The following is a 21,629-nucleotide window of genomic DNA, read 5'->3' on the forward strand; positions in this document are numbered from 1 at the left end:
TCTGTCTAGTGTCCGTTTACAGTTTTTACAGAATTTCAGTGGGTGAACAGTGTTCTCATCGGCAGAAATATCGATACCAAAATATCGTTTGATATCATTTGGAAATAACTTAAAGTTGTGTGAGGTACCAAGCAGTTTTGCAGCACATACTCGGCAATGTTTCCCAATAGCAACGATATGGTAGCTCAAGCTACTCGCCATGATTTACCGGCGAACATTCAATTTTGGCGCCACTACTGTAAACAAACCCTGTTAACATAGCTGTTGTCATGGCATAGAAGGTTAAAGTTCGAACATTTGCGACACAATTCTACAGGGTGCGACGACAAATGACCATTGAAAACCAGAACACGAGACATAGTGTACCGTCGGAATTATTTTCACAACAATTTAATTTGCCTTTTGTAAGAAAAATCAACATTCCAAACAGTAAATACGCTAAATAAACTTACAAATCACGTCGACATATTGTGTAACACGCTCCGGTTTGCTTCAACATCGAGATCGCCACTCGTGTGTAGACACCACTGCATGTACCTCGCCATGACTTTACAGCCTCTTCCGAAGATTTAGGCTGCGTTCACAAATAATGATTAGGGGGGGTGCCGGAAGACATCACGATTGAAATCTTATTTTTTTCAGATCCCCCCCCTTCAATACCCTAAAAAATTCAAATCTATATGATCAAATTTTTCAAGTCCCCGCAACTATCACAAGCACACATATTTTTAAAGGAAGTGCGCGCAGACAAAATAAACACGTTCTGCGCCATTCCGCTCGCAGATGTTCAACATTACCTGTTATTAGTTCTTTTTAAAGTCATATTTCTAGGCAAATTCTTAAATTAAATTATTTCTAAATGCATCAGTGAACTTGTTTGGATTTATCAGTCTAAGCCAACTTGAGTGCATCCATATCTGCCAGGTCAATTGTTGCTGCCGCAGCCCAAACAAAATGACGATTATGAGAGAGTAGGCAAATTGTGAATTCTGGCTAATTGCCATATTGTAAAAAAATTGACCACAGTGACCCACCAAAAATTTGTTTCAAAAGTACAAGACATATATGAATTAGATGCTACTCAAAATTCACAATATGGAAGGTTAATATATTCCATCAAATAAATGTTTTAATATCTGAAATTATGCGTGTAATAATGGCAAATTCGGTTAAAATATAAATAATTACATTAAGTCACATATTTTTTTTCATTTAGTCTTCGCTGTTCAAAGTTTTACTTTTGTATTATTTTATGACGTGAATATGACAATTTAGAAAATTGACATGGTGACCCATCTTTTTCCTTAATATTATTTTCATATGCCAGAAAGTCTCCTGGTCTTCCATGTGATGCTCTCTGGGCTAATCTTGTGTACAAGTATGTTTCACTGTCATGAGCGTCATTTGACACAAAACTCTTCTTCAACTACCATGTACATCAGAGTCAGAGCTATCTCTATCACTGCTCAGGTATGCAGTGACAGTGACACTGCAGTAGCAGGGCATTACCTGATAATGACAGTGCCCGCAGGGAGTAGCCGTATTAACGTTGATAATTTTGACAATATTTCTATTTAGTTTATACCACTGCGTTCTTCATCTACTCCCTACAGCATGTTGAATTGTCCGGTATTCAGCTTGCTATCACAGCTTGTGTATGTGTACCATGCATTTGTATCACTGTCAACTGACTGCCACTGATTAAATTATCACCTAATACCTAATTTATATGTACAGGCTTTGTCAACAAACTAATATTTGTGTGTTTGATTATGCTGTAGTGAGACAGCAAGCAACTGTAGTTGACATTTTACATAAAATATTGCAAAAATCATCAACAGTTGCCGCTTCTGCTGTTTACTAGGCTCGTTTGTTTTTTTAATGACAAATCACACATGTTAAGATTTTTTCGAGATAAAAATCAAGAAATGTGAAAAAATTGTTCTAGATTTTGTTAACTATTACTAACATTACAACAACAGGATGACATAAAATGGTACTCAATCTCTCTGAATTACCTACAAAAACTTGGAATTGGAAAATGTAAAACATAAAAGGGAACCAAACAATTTTCAAGTCCCCCCTAGAGGCTAAGCAAAGTCTTCCCTCTACTATCCCCGAAATTTTCGTATCCCCCTGAGTTCCTCCAGCCCCCCTCCCCCAACCATTTTTTGTGAATGTAGCCTTATGAAGCTTTTCGATTGAATCTAAATTAATTGTGGTGCTTTATTCTAGAATAACGACGTGTCTGGCATGTTCGTTCTTTATTTATTTAATGGTAAAGCGCCCTCCATGAGCTGAAAAGAGTCGTGTGATCGCTATTTATTTACTCACACCAAACTTTCCATATACGCTGATATGGACAAGTTTGAGATGCATACGTGATGAAAGATCAAGCATGTGTCCATGTCAATGTGTAGTAGGTTCCTTGACATGTTAATAAGCAGATATCAGTATGTAATTGAATTTATTTATGTTTATTGCGACGGTCGAGATGAAAACTGAAATAACCAGTTATGAGCAATTTATGGGCAACACGCTCTGTGAGGTGAGGAAACTGATGAATTCATCAAGAAATGAGTTGATTGTTCATCCGTTTTCTCTGTAGGTGGAGGCCGATTAATAACAACGAGTCTGCATAAATCGGTATGTGATATTCGGATGGATTTCATGTATTCAAATTACTTGAACATCTGTTGTTGTGGCACTTTCTTGGTCTGTAGATTGCTTTGATGGAGTACTGCCACACCGCCACCTCTACGCTTCATTCTTAGAATATGCGGTAATTTGTAACCATCAGGGGTAATCGCACATATAGTGAAATTGTTAGAGTAATTACCAGAAAACCAGATTTCAGGTAATACAAAAAAAGGAGAATCTACCATAGCAACCACCTCAGACAAGTACAGAGACTTTGCTATAAAATGTTCACAATATGCCTGTGAACTTTGACCATTGAAACTTTCATGACCACGTTGATCTTAAAGTGGCTGTTACGTTCTCCTGGCTGGACTTACTGACTTTTGTCCTGCCGGAATATTTCATGAGAAGCATCCTGTATATCCTACAACAGATTGATACACCTGCTAAAAGATCTGGAGGTAAAAAGTTACAAGTCGTTTTTCTGAACTTAATGACCTCGCCAATATCAAAATCCCAATATGCCTACAACTACCCTCTGAGGAAGACAAAATGCTGACTTTGCATACATCCGTGGTTTGAACAATTTAGGACTAGTTGGCAAAAATCTATATGCGGAGAAGAGACGATGATACAATCTGTTCTCCATGGATACTAGATGTCCCTACCCAGGGCCGGGACATACAATAGTGATTCACAGAAATGACCTTGCTCGAAATTTCGAAGCTGAGAGGGATTCGTCTATATTTATCATGACTGGCCTTTGTCTGTGAGCCTGGAAGATTAATTACAGTGAATTTTGAATTTAACATTATTTTTCCTTAACTATTGTTTTTGTTTTTGAAGTCTTTATGAACATCATTTAGTGGGCATTTAAGACTAAAGTAGTCTGAATTTTTCTTGATTACGTTTAACTTTCATGGTTAATTTCGAGAAAGCAAATATGCAATTATTCTGAGCAGACTGACCTTCAATTTTTAGCAGACGTATGTTTCATTTAAGTATTACCCAAAAGGAAGGGTTATAATAACAATTTTTTATGTTTAATTGTGTTGACATGTTTTTTATTTCCTAAAGTTTCTGTTAATTTGTCATGCGTATCTCTTAATTATACAAGGGAGTTGCATACTCTCCTTGAAACATGCACATAAGACATCAGTAGACATAGCAAGGCTCCCGGACTTGCGTATTTGCATTTCAGTACGTTCCTTTGCCTTAACATCTTCTGACAGTTACATTTGCCAAAGGATATTAACAAAAAGATTAGGGAAACATTATGAGTAAATGATTATGTTTTCAGCGGAAAGGCATGGTTCAGACGTCAGATTGTCTTGCCAGGAAATTCACTGACTAGATTACAATTTCCACGGAAAGCAAAAGGCTGTGAATATCTGCATAATCTTCTAACCGACTAGAACAAACTCGATTCCTGCACAGCGTATTTTGCTCGAATTTTTTTTATTAAACATATTAAGCCAATTTTAATTAATCTGTTAACCCTATATAAAAACATTGGTTTTATTCACTTTTTAGCCTGTCAAGCAAATCAACTGTTAAATCTTGGATGTACAAATATTTTTGTATATCCAAGGACTTTATCATGTCCTGTTTCCGAGAATATCTTCGGGCTGCGTAGCTTGTAATGTCGAGGTCAAGATATCAAAATCTTTCGTGTTCAAAATGCTTCTTAATTTGTAGAGAGATTACTCGACTCCTCTTCTTTTTGTTTTAACTAAGCACAATGGGTCATTTGAAAAGTTCAAAGCAAAATACCGTGGTGTATAAAATATCCAGGCGCTGTCGCAGTCACCAACCGACAACCCTGCTTGTATTTTCGAGCTCATTGCCGTGCGAGCCGGAGGAACACACCTCCGATATGATACCAAGATGTGTTGAATACATAGCACATATTCATGGGAAGTCCTCCCCTCCGACCTGTTTATTTATAGGTCTGTTTAGCCTCCTGTTTGTTCTGAATACATAAATATAACTTGTGCACTAGGTTTACGGATCATCTCCAAAATGTCTAAAATGTTGGTTCACTGTACATGATGAAGCTATGAATAGGTTTTTCCAATTCAAAAATAGGTAAATGTGTTAACTTGTGTGTAATTAATCATTGGAATTCATGTTCATGTTTAGAAAAAAGTGGTTTCAAGTTCGTTGTTTTGCAAGAAATTCGATTTTGTAATTTCACGGAAATGTATATTTATTCTACATGGCAGTCTATAAAAAACTATGAATTTTTTTTCTATTCAAAAATAATAAAAACTTTGCATTTTTGCCAAGAACGCTCGAGGGACAAAGTTAACAATGGTGGATACCCAAAGGTAGCCTCGTTCCCATGATATCTAACACAGCCTCGAACCGCCCCATTTAAATTATAATAAAACAAGTATGATTGCACACAAAATAAATAAAAAAATGCATTTTTTGTGCGCTTGATTATTGATATTGTTATGGAAAGTATAATGAATACATGGCTAGTACATTGGTAATGTATGATACCATTGTGTTACTATGATGACTGTTACTAATGATATGTGGGAAGGTTCGGGAATGGGAATTTCTATATACTTGATCCAAAATAAAGATGATGTCATAGTTTAATTTGGACACCAATAAGAAATACGTTCTGGAGTCATGTGATTTAAACGGAAATTGCTCGAAGAATTCTGAGTTTGATTTTGGCCGTCGACAAAACGACCCACTGTCCTCAGCTCTGTTGTGTTTTTACTAGTTTTGCCTCTTTCTAACGTGACAGCCAGCCCAAGGTCTCTCGATCGCAAGATCATAATGCTGTTTAGGTGTGGAGACGCAGATAGCTTCAGTATGTTGAGGGCGAAACAATGTGTTTAATGTTTTCTAGGAGGTCGTGTGCTGGCTTGTTGTCTCACTACTGTAATGTCAAGTTGAAAGGCCCGGTTGGAGAGATTCACAACATAGGAGGCAGTGTGTTGTCTCTCAATGCTCATTTCAAGTTGCCGTTGAGCTTTTTTTATTGGCGCAGTCTTTGGTCGGATGATCGCTGAATACGTGGTTGTATTTTTATATTGTCAGTAGGGGCAACGGAGAGGGTCACATGCGCTCTGGGCACGGTACTCCTCACGGGATCGGATTCAATCAGGTCAGCGCAGACCGTTTCGTATCTATTTGTCATCAATTTTCTTTTGTTTTTTGAGCACTGCATAGTTTTATTTTGTGGTCATCGTGCTTGACCTTCGCGTCGACGATCCTGTGATCGTACACGTTGTTTATTATTTTACTTAGAGCATTCGTCCATGCATGTCGATGATACGAATCTATAAAAGTCTGGGGACAAAGACGTATTTAAGAGTAAGATTGATAGTTGGTTTGAGCAGACAGTTGGAGATTTTACTTTCATTTCTGACTAGTCTTTGAAAACTCTCTTCGTATCTATGAATACAAGGAGAAAGTTTGCTAAATGTAGGGGCGATATTCAGGTGTTTTTGTCAAATGCAGTTAGTCCCTGTAGGAGTGACTTCCCTTAACTTGTATGGGGTACATTCAAAGTAGTGTTATTCCGAGACATGTCAAGAGCAATAAACTTGACATCAGCTGTAACAGTCTTTGTAGGACAAGAGACTGTCGTTACCATACTACTAGCCATCGATATGAATACTGACTATGTTGCCAAGGACAACCCATCATAGTTCACGAAAAATTACACCTCCTTTGCCCCTCGAAACAAACAATTGCAAGATTATTGAATCCTATCGGTTACCCCTTGGAATTCTGAATTCAAGAGCAATGACACAAACCGATCTTTCCATGGTGTGCAACCGTAACTCCTCCTTTGGGTTCCTAAACTCCATTTGAACAATTGTGTGGAGTAATACAGTAATGAAACATAAATCTGCCAAAATTTGAAGGTTAGTAGACACTGTAATAAAGGTTTAACTAATACGGCTAATTTTCAATCGGTTCGAACCGACAACATACTGCATAAGTTGCCTAGCGGAGAGGCCACAGAGAGAACCGCTCGGCTAAATCCCCACTCTAAAAAGAGTGGTTCAATAGCCGCTAAGTTGTTACATTTTTCTGACTAAGACCGCTCCACACATTGTAAAGTTCGTGAAGCACTAGTACTCACTCACGCATGCTCACTTTCACACATCGCACATACAAACTTTATCGAAGCGAAGCAACAAATACATCGCTTTAACGGGCGAACAAAATTAAGAATGAAAGTTAAACGTAATCCGGTATTAAATGTAGACGAATCACTTTCAGCAGCGGAATTTTCGAGAGAGGTCAAAATGTTCAATGTATAATGTTCAATACAAAAATGTTTATCAACAATTCAAACGGCAATAACATATTTCTTTAACAGGGTGGAAAATCCTGTACATTATTAGGTAGAAGGAGTTTCTGAATTTCCCGAGGTATGATTTAGTGAACACAGATGAAAGGTATGATGTACAATCACTTCTTTTACTTCAGGCACTCTTTCTGTCAGGCCAGGAATCAGCTGTGGTGGATTTTCCTTTGGGGAAATGAATCTTTTATAGGTAAGTGAAACGCTGCCTCCGGCATTTCCTCTGGATCACCATCATATGTCCCCAGATAGGGGTGAGTTTATTTCTGGGTCACATCTTAGTGTACCCTGTTGGATCACAGCTCCTGTAACCCAACCTAAGGGCATATATAATGATGGTGTATACTTCCATCAACCTCTTCTCCATGCCTCCAAGGTTTGAACACAAGGAGTCTGTCCAGGTGGCCAACAAAGGTATCTACATCCAAAATACTGTGCTGTGCAAACTCAAAGAGGTCGAGCAATACTACGACCCCCTGAGTGTATCTGCTGTAAACCAGTCAATTTGTGTTATATCTACTGTATGTATTATTCAACCAATTGTTTGTTCCGATTGCCCCGCCCCAGATGGATTACAAGGGCAGGCAGCTGTACATGCCAAAGGAGCACTGCGCATACCTTCCTAAGCCTGAATACAAGCAACAAAAGGACCTCCTTTCAAAGCATCGCACCATGCCTTGATGAGTCAATGACCTGATGCCAATCGAGAAAAAAACAATTAGAGCAATCGAGCTGTTCTGCCAGAGAGACCCTCTTGTGTTCACAACAACCAATCATCTGGCCAAAGAGATGGGGCAAAGAGGGGTCAAGGCCAAGACGTATCATACCTTCTCTCATATGAGAGGTAAGACCAAGTGGACCCAGAAACGAGGGCCAAAAGTACATCCCCTAAGAGTTCATCTGGGATAAGGTGCGGTACTTTCCTGGACTGATGAGCTGCAAAACGACTGGCTGCATTGGAAGGTTTAGTACGAGGAGGTCGGGGTCGACCGTCGGTCAAAGGACTCCCAACAGTTTAGTCTCTACCGGTTACTCACCACCATGGGGTACATGAGTGGCAACATATGGTTTACCCGTCTGGAATGAAACAGAAGCAGAGAAGCAACAGTTCTTAATTACTGATGACCCCATCCGATTGCAGTTGGGTGTAAGGGTGCACTACCAAAAGTTCCTCTTGGACAAACTCCCCTGTTTGCCCATCCTGCAAGTAATACAGCACAGGCTTGTCAGTGAAAAGTCAAGAACGAGATGGGCTCCATCACTTGGCGACCACTACCCTCAAGCTAACAAGACATATGAGGTAACATCTGTAGGGGCTTTTGCCCGTTAAGGCCAACAGGGTGAAGTGCATGAATAGATCTAGAGGGCTTTTGTGTCACCGTTCTCACATTTACAGAATAGGAAGGCATTTCGTTGATCAACTATATAGCTTCGGAGTTCAAGGCCATAACGATGGAGGGCAGCAGGGCCACCATTGGAAAAATGCTTGATATAAAACCAAATATAAAAAGTAGATATAGAGGTTCTGCACATATGTCAATAACATTTAGTATACACGTGCGAACATTAATAAAATGCAAAACTACAGTGTACACTTGGAGTGCAAAGATCTGCATGACATATACTCATCAACGCATTGGAATGTTCCGTATACAAAGATATACAGTACATATGCAATTAAAATTTTGTTTATGTACGTCTTAAATATCCCTAACACAACACAACTACAAACATGAAAGGTTTGGGTCAAAGGTCAATTTTATTTATAGTTGACGTAAATATCTAACTTGTGCCAAACCCCAAACCAAAGTTAATAAAATGTTTGCATCTTTTGTTGCTGCTCACTTGCTAGCAATGCCTATTTACAAAGGTAACAATTCACTAACTCGCATCACAATCTATTGCCTTCATGCTAGGGCAATAGCTCTAACCACTTTGCACTATGTATTAGCACTAATTACAATGTAACGCTCAAAAGCATCGGACTTCCAATCCCCTTGATGTTTAATGAGCAATTGATGAATACCCAGACTAAATGCAAAAGTAGCACCTCCCCTCCTAAGAGGGTGTCCAGAGTAATTGGATGGATTGAACCCAGCGCCACGGAGCACAAGTTTCAGTTTATTTACGAACTGTGAGTGAGTTAAGGTGGTTAGCACTGTACATGATTTTTCTGTTGTGACATAAGAGAACGGTGGATCCGAGGGAGATTTTGTTGGAGACAACTCAACCATGTGCCTAAGTGCTGCAACTGGGCATAGGGGCGACCACTGATCTCAGGGATAGGAATTTCCAGTACTCTCTGGCCAAACTGGATAGTTTTTGTTTGCTTAATGGATATCACAGCTGCAGTATCTGTAAAGGCAATATCTTTCCTGCAAAGAGATCTCAATGGATCATATTTAGCATGAGACAATGGCAAAAGTGTAGACTTCCTAGCAAAGAAAATAATGCAATTAAAAATGTACAACAAAATGTTGCATTAAAATGAATTGACAAGTCAAGACTACTGTACATACTTGTAAGTATCGCAGGAGAAATGGGGAGTTTTTGTTTTGGCGGGCTCCGATGTAACCGGTTAATTCCCTGTTTTACTATTGCTAGCAACCAATTGTTTTCTAGCGGGTTGGGAGCACCAACCTCCGTTTGCATCAGTCTTATAATGTTCAAGTACCCACGGATACTTGCTGGCTTTAATGTTCATGCAAGAAAAAACAGCATACCGAGCTACTGTCAGATGTGAGCATGGTACCGGAAGGATACCAAAGTACATATAAATTCTCAGGAAGGCTTTCCTTTGGGAGGAATATGTCTTTGGGTGGTTTCTGCATATGCTGCTGCTTTGTACTTGTCCAGATCTGATCCAGTTGTCGTACTTGCAAGTAGACAGTGCCTGTAGCGAATAAGAATATGAATCATCAGACATGTGTTCTCTCCAATCTTTCAATGGGTAAGTTTCCAACCGGAACAGGCTCATGGCTGAAAAATAATGTTTATGATCATGCATCCATGAAAGCGAGTCGCCTTGTTTTCCTTGGATGGTACATAACATGCTGTAATGTAGAAGTTGGATGTGGCTGAAAGCCAAAAACAGTTCACACAGCCAAACCATGCTTTGCTCATCGCTGGATGTGCCTGCATTTATCATATACGGGGAGGCTATATTGTCTGTGTATATGACTATATGTCTATTATGCCATTGTTCATGCCAACGCCTACATGCCAATAAAACTGAATAGAGTTCTTTGTTGTTGATATGTCCGCCAGCCACGTCAGGGTGGTCTACCTGCCACTGCATGTAGAACCAATCTTGTGCAAAATAGCCTGCACCGGCTATAGCATTTGCATTGGTGACAGATTCCTGCTGGGGCAACGGTCGGTCTTCAATGAAGAAAGCAGTGCCATTAAACTTGCTACACAGTTTGCCCACCATCGTGTGTGCACCTTTGCTTGTTTATTGATTCGCACATGGTGTGCCAGCCACGACACCGAATTCATCAACATGATCAAACGATGCAAAAATGTACGTCCGCCACGAATGACTCAATTTTCCAACTAGTCGCTGCAGATTACGCTTTGTTGTTCGCTTGTAATGTGTCCAAGATGCAAGCATATTCTGCAATTCCATTAGCTTATTTGCATGAAGTGACAGTGTTCTTTGAGCTGTGTTCATTTGAATCCCCAAGAAGGTAAGGCATTGAGTTGGGTCTACTACCTTTTCCCAATTAATGGTAGAACCCGGTTGTAGTAGTAATTGGAGCAATGCCCTGAACGCTTGCTCGCATGCTAGTTTTTCTGTCTCCTATGATGACAAAATCATCGAGGTATACAATAATTGCACAATATCCCCGCAGATGGATCATCCTTGTAACACTCTGTGTAAGCTGATTAAAAATCTCTGGGCTTTTAGCAGCCCAAAAGGGTAACCTAGTATCAACCATGTTTGTCCAGTCATCATCCCCCTAAACTTGTATTTAAGACCTCTAGCTCTAGCTCTTTGCTTATAGGAACAGCACAATATGCTGATTTCAAGTCTATTTGGCAAGGTGGCAGCCTGGCTTACACAGACGTACTGCACAGTCAATGGATTCATAAGTAAATGGCTCTCTGGTAGCATATGAGTTCAAACCATCTCCAGCAGGCTGACTGTAGTCATGGGTAAGTCTTAGTCTTTTTTTTGTTTTGTTTTGGATAGCACCCAGACTGCTAATAATCGTTAGCTTTGTACCTGTCACTAAATAATTCCCACAGGCTATCTATTCCTGGATTTGCTTCTCAGCAGCTATCTTATGTGAAGTCAGGGACATAGAGTTATTTCTCTCCGCAGGCCGGAGGTTAGTGTTAGGTTCAATGATGTGGAAACTGTTTGATATTCTAAAATAAATGAGTGGTCAAAGTCATCTTCTTATTCGCGTTCCCATACGTGCAAACAGTCTGTCAGCGGGTTAGTGGCTTGATCCTATCGTTAGGCGCCTTCAGTGGCAATAATTTTCTCAGTCCGCTTGTTTATGGCAAAATTGTGAATGACCCCATCAACAGCCCTTTTCTATGTAGATATGAGCAAACTTACTTTGGTTGCGACTACAGCCGGTTGGGTTTTGGAAATTCTAGCATATATTTTTGCCCGCCTTGTCATAGCTGCGCTGTTTCCGTTGAGGTTTCTATGGTTGCGGGGAGGTACAGCTTTCCAGATGGTAGAGAGAAAAGTGGAGATAGATGGTTCCCCACTTGCTGCTTGATGCCACCTGTTGTTTTTTTTCGATATTCATGATCATAACATATCACTGAAGGAACTATAAATGTCTGAGCATAGTCTCCGGTGTATATGGTATGATCGAGATAGTCAACGATATCGAATGTTGACAACTTTCCCGCCATTATTTGCTTACGCGTTTGCCGATATCCATTGAGAGAGTGAAATCTGTTCTGGTTTTGGCCTGGTTTTTGACGTACGAACAACTAGTTTAGTGGAACCATCGCTCATTAGTACAGCTTCATCCATGTCGTCAATTTCATCCCTTCTTTGCTGTGACAAAATCGGGGATGAATAGGGTTTGTTGCTCTGCTCACCTTTGGTGCCATCCGGTTCCAGTGGCTGTTGCATTGCCGCCGTTGTTAGACTGTTTTCAAGGCATCGTTTCCAAGGACTTCTAACAGCCGATTTAGTTCCGAGTTGCCGGCTAGGCTCTTTGTTGTGACTGGTGCCTGAGGGACCTTCTTCTTCTCGTCAGCATCACGGACTGGAGATTTGCCGGCTGCATCACACGTGATCTTCCACACTTGATGTAGCAATAAGCATTGTCCGAGCGGCAGGTTCAATGAGTTTTTGTCGGCAACGTCCATCACTTTAGACTTCCGATGAAGTAATCTGCTTAGTACCCTGTTTATCAAGTGCACTTTCTATGAGCCCCTGCTCTTCGCACCAGTTCTTTAAGTCCCTTCCAGTCTCCATTATCGTAATATTAAAGAAAATAAGAAAATTTTTGCTTCGAACAATGTTGTGCACTACCGTGCAATGCTGAATGTAAGTGAACAAGAGGTAGCAACAATAGCCTCGTCCCAGGACTGCCAACAAATCTAGGGCATCCTCTACCAAGGCTATTTAAACTACAGTAAAAAGGGGTTGTTACTGTGCACAATATACGGAAATATACTGAACGATATAAGTATATAAAGTATTTTGCCCAATCATACCCACTAGAAAGGCCACACTCCAGAAGGGAGCCGTATATCTTGAGGGTGCGCGTGCCGAACGTGCAGCTCATCAAAGGTGAACCGTTTTACAACCCTGAGGTCTCAATGCATGTTCACGTGCTCACACCTGACCAAGGCATCCCGCTTAGCGAACAACTGAGTTGCTGTACCCATAAACTTTAGCCCAGGGTCGACATTTTTCAGTAATTTCTCTCTATGACCGGTCACAAGAAAGCTCCTTTACCGTTTATTTATGAATAATAAGTTGGTTACCTTACTGTTAATTTACGAATTCAAGAATATTTTAAGCCTCCACTGTTTTACAGACGACATCGTGACACACTGTCTGTGATCTTCACCCCTTTCCTTATTTTAATGCATGTGGGACGGCTGTGGTGCTGGCTCGATCACTTTACCCGCTGATACAGACGGCGGATTAGCTAGTTGGCAATGTTTTCAGAGCAATTACAGTGGTGTATACACAAGTTGGAAAGGCGATGACTTGTCGGTAATATATAAAGCAGTCAGACGGTGTGGAGATGAACTCTTTATTTGAAATATCACAGACAAAATTAATAAAATCAAATAAGGTAAACTGTTGCACAGTAAACCTCCTTCCAACCCCAGGGTCCTTTAATCTGTTCCCTGTGATCCTGGCAACTGCGACCGATCTAATGACAACAATACTGGCTCTATCAGACATACCTGTATGTTTAACATTTTTCAGCGTGTTCTTTGAGCACATGACTTAAATATATATCAGACATTTTTCATCACGTCCTTCTGGTGCATGACTTTAATATGCAAGACATATATATATCAGAGATATGAGGATGTTTCATATTTTTCAGCGCGCCCTTCAGGCGCCATGCTTTGATAAATCAGAGATATATGTCAGAGATATCTTGATGTTTGCTAAGTGAAAGGGTACCATTACGACAGATTCCTGATACTTTTCTGTTTTTTTCAATGAGAATTCAGTATGAGAAAGCAACCTGCACAAATATTTCACAATATATATTTGATACAGTGACTTATTTTAGATATAGAAAACTGTTTTGAAAGATGATTTTCAAGACAAAATAGTTTTAAAAAAGCAGTTTTCTTATTATTAGCTGTGTTTTTTATGCTTTTAATGTTAAAAGAAAAAGTCTTCTCAGACACTGCACACATCAATTTGGCTAAAATACCTCTCTATGGCTCATCAGGAGATTTAATTGGGTGGCTGGAAAGTCTTAACACCCATCAACGTTTTTGATTACTGCTTTTTCCTCCTTAATATTAATGATTGACATCCATGTCTGTAAGACAGTTCAGGACATCTTGTTGAGCATAGAAAGTGTGAAACACATTCACAGCTCATTTAAAATGTACTGTATTCAAACTTTAAGATTGACACTTTGAAATTACTATCTTACAACTGACATGTCAACAATTTCATTAAAACATAGAATGACTATTTAAAATATATGTTATATAATATACATATATAAATAAATAAATATAGATATAATATAATTTATGAACACTTTTTCACCTTTTTTACCGTTGTCGTGCGGGGGGGGGGGGGGGGGGCTCACCCTGTTTTTAAAATTTTGAATAGGGGGGTCAACCTGTTTTCAAAATTTGGAATAGGGTAGTCAGCCAATTTTGACGACGGAAAAAATAATCCACCCCCCCCCCGGCCGAAGAAACTGACCAGTCCCTAATCGGTGTTTATGCAATGGCTGTTTCTAGGGTTCTATTAACTTGATCTCCTGCTAACACAGTCATCTAGAAAGACAGTGTGCACTTAAAGTATACGTTCAGTATATTCACGCATATTGATATATATGGAACACAATATTAGTTGTACACGCTATTTAGATCTTTGCATACGGAACTCCTCAATACAAAGATATACGTGGTGTGTATCTATGCAGAACAAGTGTATACGTAACACAGATCTTGGCTCATCAAATGTACGCTGTACGTGTGCATTTTATAAATATATATACGCACTTGCATACATAACGTATTTGACAAATGTAGAGAGTTAGTATATGTGTGCATATTGTAATGTAGGTCATTTTCCCCCAGACTCATCTTGACCCGAGTTTAATTAGTCTAGAACATTCTCAAGGTCACTGCCCTTAATGACCTCACAACCTTGAGTTCAATTAGTCATGTTTGGAATGTTCTGAAAATTTAATTACTTGTGTAAGAGAGATAATTTTAGAACATTAATTAGCATGTCAATAAAAGTTTTAGATTGTTCTTATATGCTCTTATGTAAGCACATGGCATAAATAGGGACGTGCACAACTTCAGTCAGACATGTGGAATTGTGTCTGTTGCGTGTTACTTCCCATCTTTGGAAACTTCAGCAGTATTAATTTCAAGACCTTCAAGACCTTCACTGCCACGCATTTACACACTTGGATTTACACAGCGGACTTTGTGCAACTTCAAGCCTGCAAGCCAAAGGACTGTTCATTCATCCACAGACAAATATAAACACGGATTTGCAACGTGGCATGCCTTTTGTTCCATGCTCGTGTCGGTAGACTATTGCGTTTTCGTATTCGTATTCGTATGAGCTTCAAAGGTGTTAAACTTTTTGGAGACTTTGTTTGTGGTTGATAATTGCACGAGATTATGCGAAAAATACGACGAGATGGCTTCGTGCTGCCAGCCGCGTAGTAACCATGGTTACTTTACGAGCTCTTGGGGCAGACACACTGCTTCACGCCAGTAAAAATATAACACGCCAGCAGTTTCATATACAAGTCCTTCCTTGACGAACGTGTAAAAGACGGTATGACTGACCGTAAACCATTGAGTGAAACCAGACAGTATCGATAAAAGACTTTCAAATTTGGCTCAAACACACTAATTATATATTAATAAAAATATGAGTGGAATTTTTAAAATGGTAAAACTCACTTTCCTGAAGCTCAAAATACTCCCGTTTTTGCCAGCACTCCAATTCCGCTCCGCACCACAGGACAACACAAACTTTGCCAAACATACTTTAGCTTAAGGATAAGTATGCCGAATTCCAACGCGCACGCATTTCCGCGCATTTGACCCCTTAGCTCTACGTAAAATTGTGGTGTTTACCAGTCGGCCATAATAAAAGTTTCACCGAAGTGCAGCTAGCTACAGCCAACATGAACAGATCTCGTTGGGGTGGAAAATTTTGCTCGAAAACAGAGTTGAAACGATGCAAAAATGTTTCCAAGGCGACCATTGAGCGTTTTGAGAAGAACTCAGTTGATTCACATTCACCAGCGAGAAATGTGGGAACATCGACATCAGATGCTCGTGCACCCATTTGGTCTTAGCCACGCGACGCCGACGATACTCAATGCGAACCCTTGATTCCTCCAACTAATCAGCAAATACCGTGTTATGAAGGCGTTAGACTGGTGAATTTGGGAGTGCTTGCAAGAGGATTAGATGCTTGCAATGTTTGCCATGAACAACTGCGTCTGACACAGTGTCAATCTGAAACCAAGTACGGCGGTGGCAGCGTACTCGATATACCCTGTGACCAATGCGGTTCTATAAATAATGTATATACGAGTAAAACGGAAAGTTGAGCTGAGCCGTGGTATGCAGGCTTTTGACGTCAACGCCAAATTGCCACAGGTACGTGCCTATTTGGTCATATTGAGATTACGTTTGGTGAAATGTTGTAACATACGTTTTTACATATTTCATTTGTGTTCAGTGTGATAACAGCCCAGTACCACGCGCGAGACCACTACACAAAAAGTAAACATAGTCGTCACATTTGGTTTTCTCTGTCGGTTGATCATTTCACCAGTGTCCTATTAGATCTGTCACCACTTACAGTTTCTGAAAATTTGTTATTCTTAGTGAACAAGCTGAGGTTCATACAATGTAGCTGCTATAATTATTATCCCGTTGGGATTGTTTTGACCGTCGCATGGCGCTCATTACTTCCGTATACGCGTATTAGATAGGAAAGCCACGGTCAAAGCAGTCGCTGTGGGCTCAGAAAATGCAGCTACTAATAAACGACATGTTGATATCTAAAACCTAAACCTGACTACAATATTTCCACTTCCCCATTTCCTTTTCATCTCCCGTTTCGTAGTTATTGCTGCTAAAATATATTTTGAGTATGCACAATAACCTAACATATACTTACTGTTTATTTTAAAATTTTAAGATAGATTTTCAAATTGAACTTGAACATTGAGATACATATACCAAAGGGGCCCTTCATGGAATTTTGCTAGTAAAATAACGTCTCATTTGTGTCCTTTTTTCACTCATTTTTATAGGTATGATCACCGCAGGGATTGGAGAACGTCATCTCAATCAGATGCTGTCATCAATTTCTGTACCAACCATACATCATAAGACATAAAAACGCAAAGAGAGAGAAGTTGGAGAATCAATTTTGAAAGTTGCAAACCAGTCATGTAAACAAGTATATCAGATGAGATGTGTGCACCAAAGAAATCAAGGTAGGAATGTTTGATATCCAAGTCATTGTTTTATATTTCATCAATAATCCACAATTATTACCCAGAAGAGGTTGGATTTATACAAGATTTGGGTTTAGTTGGTGACATATAGCAGTAGCCCAGGCGATATTTGAGTATTGTTTGTAACTTTTCCCAATTCAAGATTGGTAATATGCCCAGGTGAATATTTTTAATCAAATGTGTATGAATGGTGTTGGTATTTCTAAAAGTAACCAGTAAAATAACTGGGTGCCCTGACTAGTAACATTTAACAATAAACTAATCATGTGAGAGTTCTGATATGTGCATACGGAAGTTTTTCACAATTATTTTTCAGTTGAACCAGTTTTTAGCCACCATTTGGTACACAACTTGTTAAAATTTATCTCTTTCAGAAAGCATACCCTCTTTGTAACATTGTAATTCAACAAATAACAGCATACATTTTGTCATTGACAGTATGTTTAATATACTTATCATTTTTAAAGAAAAGTATATATTTTGTTGATGTAATATTATGTTTCTTTTTAGGATTGATGTGTCGTATGATGGAGGATGGCAAAAGAGGGGCAGTGGGAGAGAATATAAGAGTTTGTCAGGTGAATATCATGGGTACTTTTAAGTGTTATTACTAGTGCCATATTTTGATTTCATCAGTATATTACATATTACATATGTTGGTTAAATTCTAGTGAGACATTTCATCAAAGCTCAGTTCTAAAAAGCAGAAAGGCTTTGCCAGACTTAGCAAACTATAGGTTAGCCTGGCTATTTTCATTGTGACTAGTCATGACATTTAGTGAAAAAGCTCTGAAGTATTACTAATGAATGGTTTGAAAACTGTAAGTGATCTAGTTTAATTTTTTTCATTAATACAGTGAGCTTTTGTATTGGTACATAGGGCATGGTACACTGATAGGTAGACAGCACAAGGTGTAAGCAATGCAGAGTGTGTGACTGTGCTAGGAAGGCAGGAAAGAAAGTCAGAAAACATCAATGTCATAGAAACTGGGCAGGTAGTGCCAGGGCCATGGAAGCAAGTATAGCTGTAGAAACAGTAAAAGAAGTAGAGGAGATGGTTAAAATTGATAGTGTGACTATGGATGATGATAGTACTACAATAGCTAAACTACACACTGAAGTTAGAGAAGATATAGTAAAACACAAAGACAATAACCATGTAAAGAAAGGTTTTGCAGACAAGCTTTATAAATTAAAAGCAGAAAAATCCTATGGTCAGCTGTCAACAAAAGTTATATGCTATCTACAGAAGTGTTTCAGTTATGCCTTGAGTCAAAACAGTAGTAGTGCGAGTGATCTGGAAAAGAACCTCAAAGCAATTGTTCCCCATGCATTTGGTGACCATGTCTACTGTGATTCAAGGTGGTGCCAATTCATGAAGGATCCAGCTCAGTATAAGCATAGAAGCCTCCCATATGGTAAAGACTTGTGTGGTGAAGATCTTCGGAAGGACTTAGACAGAGTGTTGAATGTGTACATTGTGAACTCTAGTGATCTTGTCAGAATTGGTTCATCAAAAGGGAATGAAAGTTTAAATATGGTTATTGCTTCAAAAGCTCCAAAGGCAAAACACTACAGTGGATCAAACAGCTTTAATTTCCGAGTGGCAGCAGCAGTTGCACAGAAGAATTTAGGGCACACTTACGTTAGTCAGGTTGGTACAATAAAAGTATAGAGTGAAAAAACAAGTTAGCAAAATCAAAGTACACACCCGGAAGCTACATCATTGAGATCATGAAGAAAGATGCAATAGAGACAATGTTTCCCTTGAATCAACTGCATCTCGTTTTCATAACTCATTGTTTCTTCTTGATTGCAGGTTCACAAAGAAAATTTACTATCACCTAGTAGAACATGCCAAATTTATGGTGCCAAATTGGATAGGAAAACTCAAAAAGTGAATGACAGAGCTAAGACTAAGAAAGGAAAGTTAGAGAGACTCCAGGTATGTTGACAATGAAAGTTACAAAATAAAACAAGAAGGATGTCACTAGCACAGACCATAAAATGTGTAAAGATATATTGAATGAAGTGATTTATTTTGACATGAACCTATGGATCTGACATGATTCATCAATGCTCATAAATATAGGCAGGCCTAAACACACAAAAATTCACACATACATACATACATACCGGTACATACATGCATACATACATTCATTGAAAATAGATACACACACACTCTTACACATACATAATATTATATTTATTGGAAATTGATCCCGTGTTTGAACCACTAATGTTGATAAGTATCTCAGTTCTTACCATGGCATGTTCAATTGTGTTTCTTATCTACTTAAGCGAAAAGAGAAAAGAGCCCAGAAGACGGCAGCCACTGAAGTACGAGAAGGGAGTATGTATGAAAAGGGTGTTGGGTTGTCCATGTCATCAGAGCAATGCAGGAATGAGATTCCGGAGCCTGTCTTACCACCTGATTCTGTATCACTGTCTGAAGGATCATATACTCTGTCGTCTTTGATATAGAAACTACATCAGCATGTGAGTACCATGTGTAATATGATATAAGACCACAACCTTAGCATGCAATCTGCACCCGCACTTCACAAGCAAAGCAAGTGAAGGTACAGCAGAATACACATACATGTATCACTTGTGACTGTTGGTGCAAAGTGAGTTCATATTGTATCAGCACCCCAGTTCTTTCACTTTGAGTTTTTATTGCAACCCTAATATTGAACCAGATACCTATATTAGTAAATCCTTGTCAGTTTCCCTACCAATATTCTTATCTTCCTAATCCAAGGAACATACTGAGGAACTTTGATCAGTGCCTTTGTTATCTTCCTTCAATCTCCCACTTTGTCGTTTCTCTGTGTAGTGGAAACGCTGTAGGGAGAGTGGATGTAAACAAAGCACAGCAGGGGCTGGTTGATGTAAACACTGATCAAAGTTTATCTTTTTGTAGGAATATAGGAACATTGCCTGGAATATTGGTAGGGACTTATCAAGTTAGGTATCCAGTCCAATTTGCACTTGCAGTAAAGGGATCAGTGGTATGAGAAATCTGTAATGACAGCACGTTTTGATCATACTTTTGGGCATTTGTGTTCTGTAGTTTTCTGATTGACACCATAGAGTATCCTGTAAAGCCAAGTGTTTAGCATTCCCCTGTATGATTTACATGTGTAATCTGTCATGATGCTACAGAAATCAAGTGTTAGCACAGTTTTGGATAAATTGAGATATGATTTTAGCCAAAACCTCTTACTATCTGTCATAAATGAAAAAATTAGGTTAATTTCCCATGTTTACATATTTATTCTATTTCAGATTCAACTGCAGAAATCACCCAGATTGCAGCTGTGTCAGGAGATGACCAGTTCAGCCAGTACATTTTGCCAAAACAGCAAATTTGTCGTATTGCAAGTGAAAAAACTCGCCTTACTGTAAAAGTGGTAAATTGTGCTATGAAGGAAAACCAGCTCTACAGTTCCTAAGCAAACATGCTTGGAAAGTTTTATAGAGTTCATCTGTAAATTTGAGAATCCAATTTTAGTTGCACACAATGCTCGATCGTTTGATCGTAGATATTTGTTGCAAGCTATGAATGAATGCTCCTTGACAGATCAGTTTGTAGCAAATGTTTGTGGATTCGTTGATTCATTACCAGTATTCAGATCATTATACCCTGACAGAGCATCATATTCCCAAGAAAGTCTTGTAAATGACTATGTAGGGCAGGATTATGAAGCACACAATGCTGTAGCTGATGTTTTCATGTTACAGAAATTATTGAAAGTATGTCAGGTTTCATTGTCAATGATGATTGAAAAGAGTTTTACATCACACTGGATGATCCAATATCTCACTTTCAAAAACCAACAATCAACTAATTACAAAACTCTGATCACTCTTGTAAATAATAAAGTTTTAAGTGAGTCGATGGCAAAAAGAGTGGCAGGATCTGGTCTTAATTACAGCCATCTTTACACAACATTCCAGAGAGGTGGATTAGATAGCTTAAGACAGTTGTTTACTGAAGAAACTTCCAATGGTTCTGTAAGAGTAACAAAATCATCCCGTATAATGAACAGTGTCTTTGAGTTTTTTTAACTCGTCTGTCATGACAATGTTTGAAATGTGTGGTTTACAATGAATAATAATTTCTGAATGACTTTACATGTATGAGCTGTGATAATTACATACAGGGTATTTCATTATGGTTCAGGAATTTGTACCAAATATTACATTTGATACACATAACAAAAATACTATGAAAATAGCCAAAGTAGAGGCTAATGTAGCTTTAATGAATTTTAGTCATACCGGTAACACTAGATACAAAAAGGGAAAGCTGACCACAGTAAATAATGAATGCATTGTACTTACCTGTGTAAAGATTATGCCAAAGTTTTTCTTTGTGTGAAATATTACTATTAATAATTTAGAGTCTTGTATTTTGGCCATACATACTGCATTGGATATAGTTA

The 21,629-nt window shown here is 38.8% G+C and overlaps 1 protein-coding gene across 1 annotated transcript; it reads left to right on the top strand.

Annotated features, from left to right (window-relative positions):
• The first annotated feature begins 18,184 nt into the window (after nt 1-18,184).
• Nucleotides 18,185-20,574, top strand: LOC139125392 (uncharacterized). Its single transcript, XM_070691479.1, has 4 exons — nt 18,185-18,829; nt 18,995-19,120; nt 19,480-19,677; nt 20,470-20,574. Exons 1-3 carry the CDS (start codon nt 18,185-18,187, stop codon nt 19,660-19,662), a joined length of 954 nt encoding a protein of 317 aa, XP_070547580.1. The 3' UTR covers nt 19,663-19,677; nt 20,470-20,574.
• Nucleotides 20,575-21,629: the final 1,055 nt, after the last annotated feature.

Source organism: Ptychodera flava (genome assembly GCF_041260155.1).
Source record: "Ptychodera flava strain L36383 chromosome 3 unlocalized genomic scaffold, AS_Pfla_20210202 Scaffold_25__1_contigs__length_14229661_pilon, whole genome shotgun sequence".
Classification (NCBI taxonomy): Eukaryota; Metazoa; Hemichordata; class Enteropneusta; family Ptychoderidae; genus Ptychodera; species Ptychodera flava.

What these genes read in the sequence shown, in the direction of transcription:
- LOC139125392 (XM_070691479.1), top strand. Translation starts at nt 18,185, where the DNA reads ATGGAAGCAAGTATAGCTGTAGAAACAGTAAAAGAAGTAGAGGAGATG. An exon ending in GGCACACTTACGTTAGTCAG is followed by an intron (nt 18,830 to 18,994) that starts GTTGGTACAATA and finishes TCTTGATTGCAG; the next exon opens with GTTCACAAAGAAAATTTACT. An exon ending in GAAAGTTAGAGAGACTCCAG is followed by an intron (nt 19,121 to 19,479) that starts GTATGTTGACAA and finishes TATCTACTTAAG; the next exon opens with CGAAAAGAGAAAAGAGCCCA.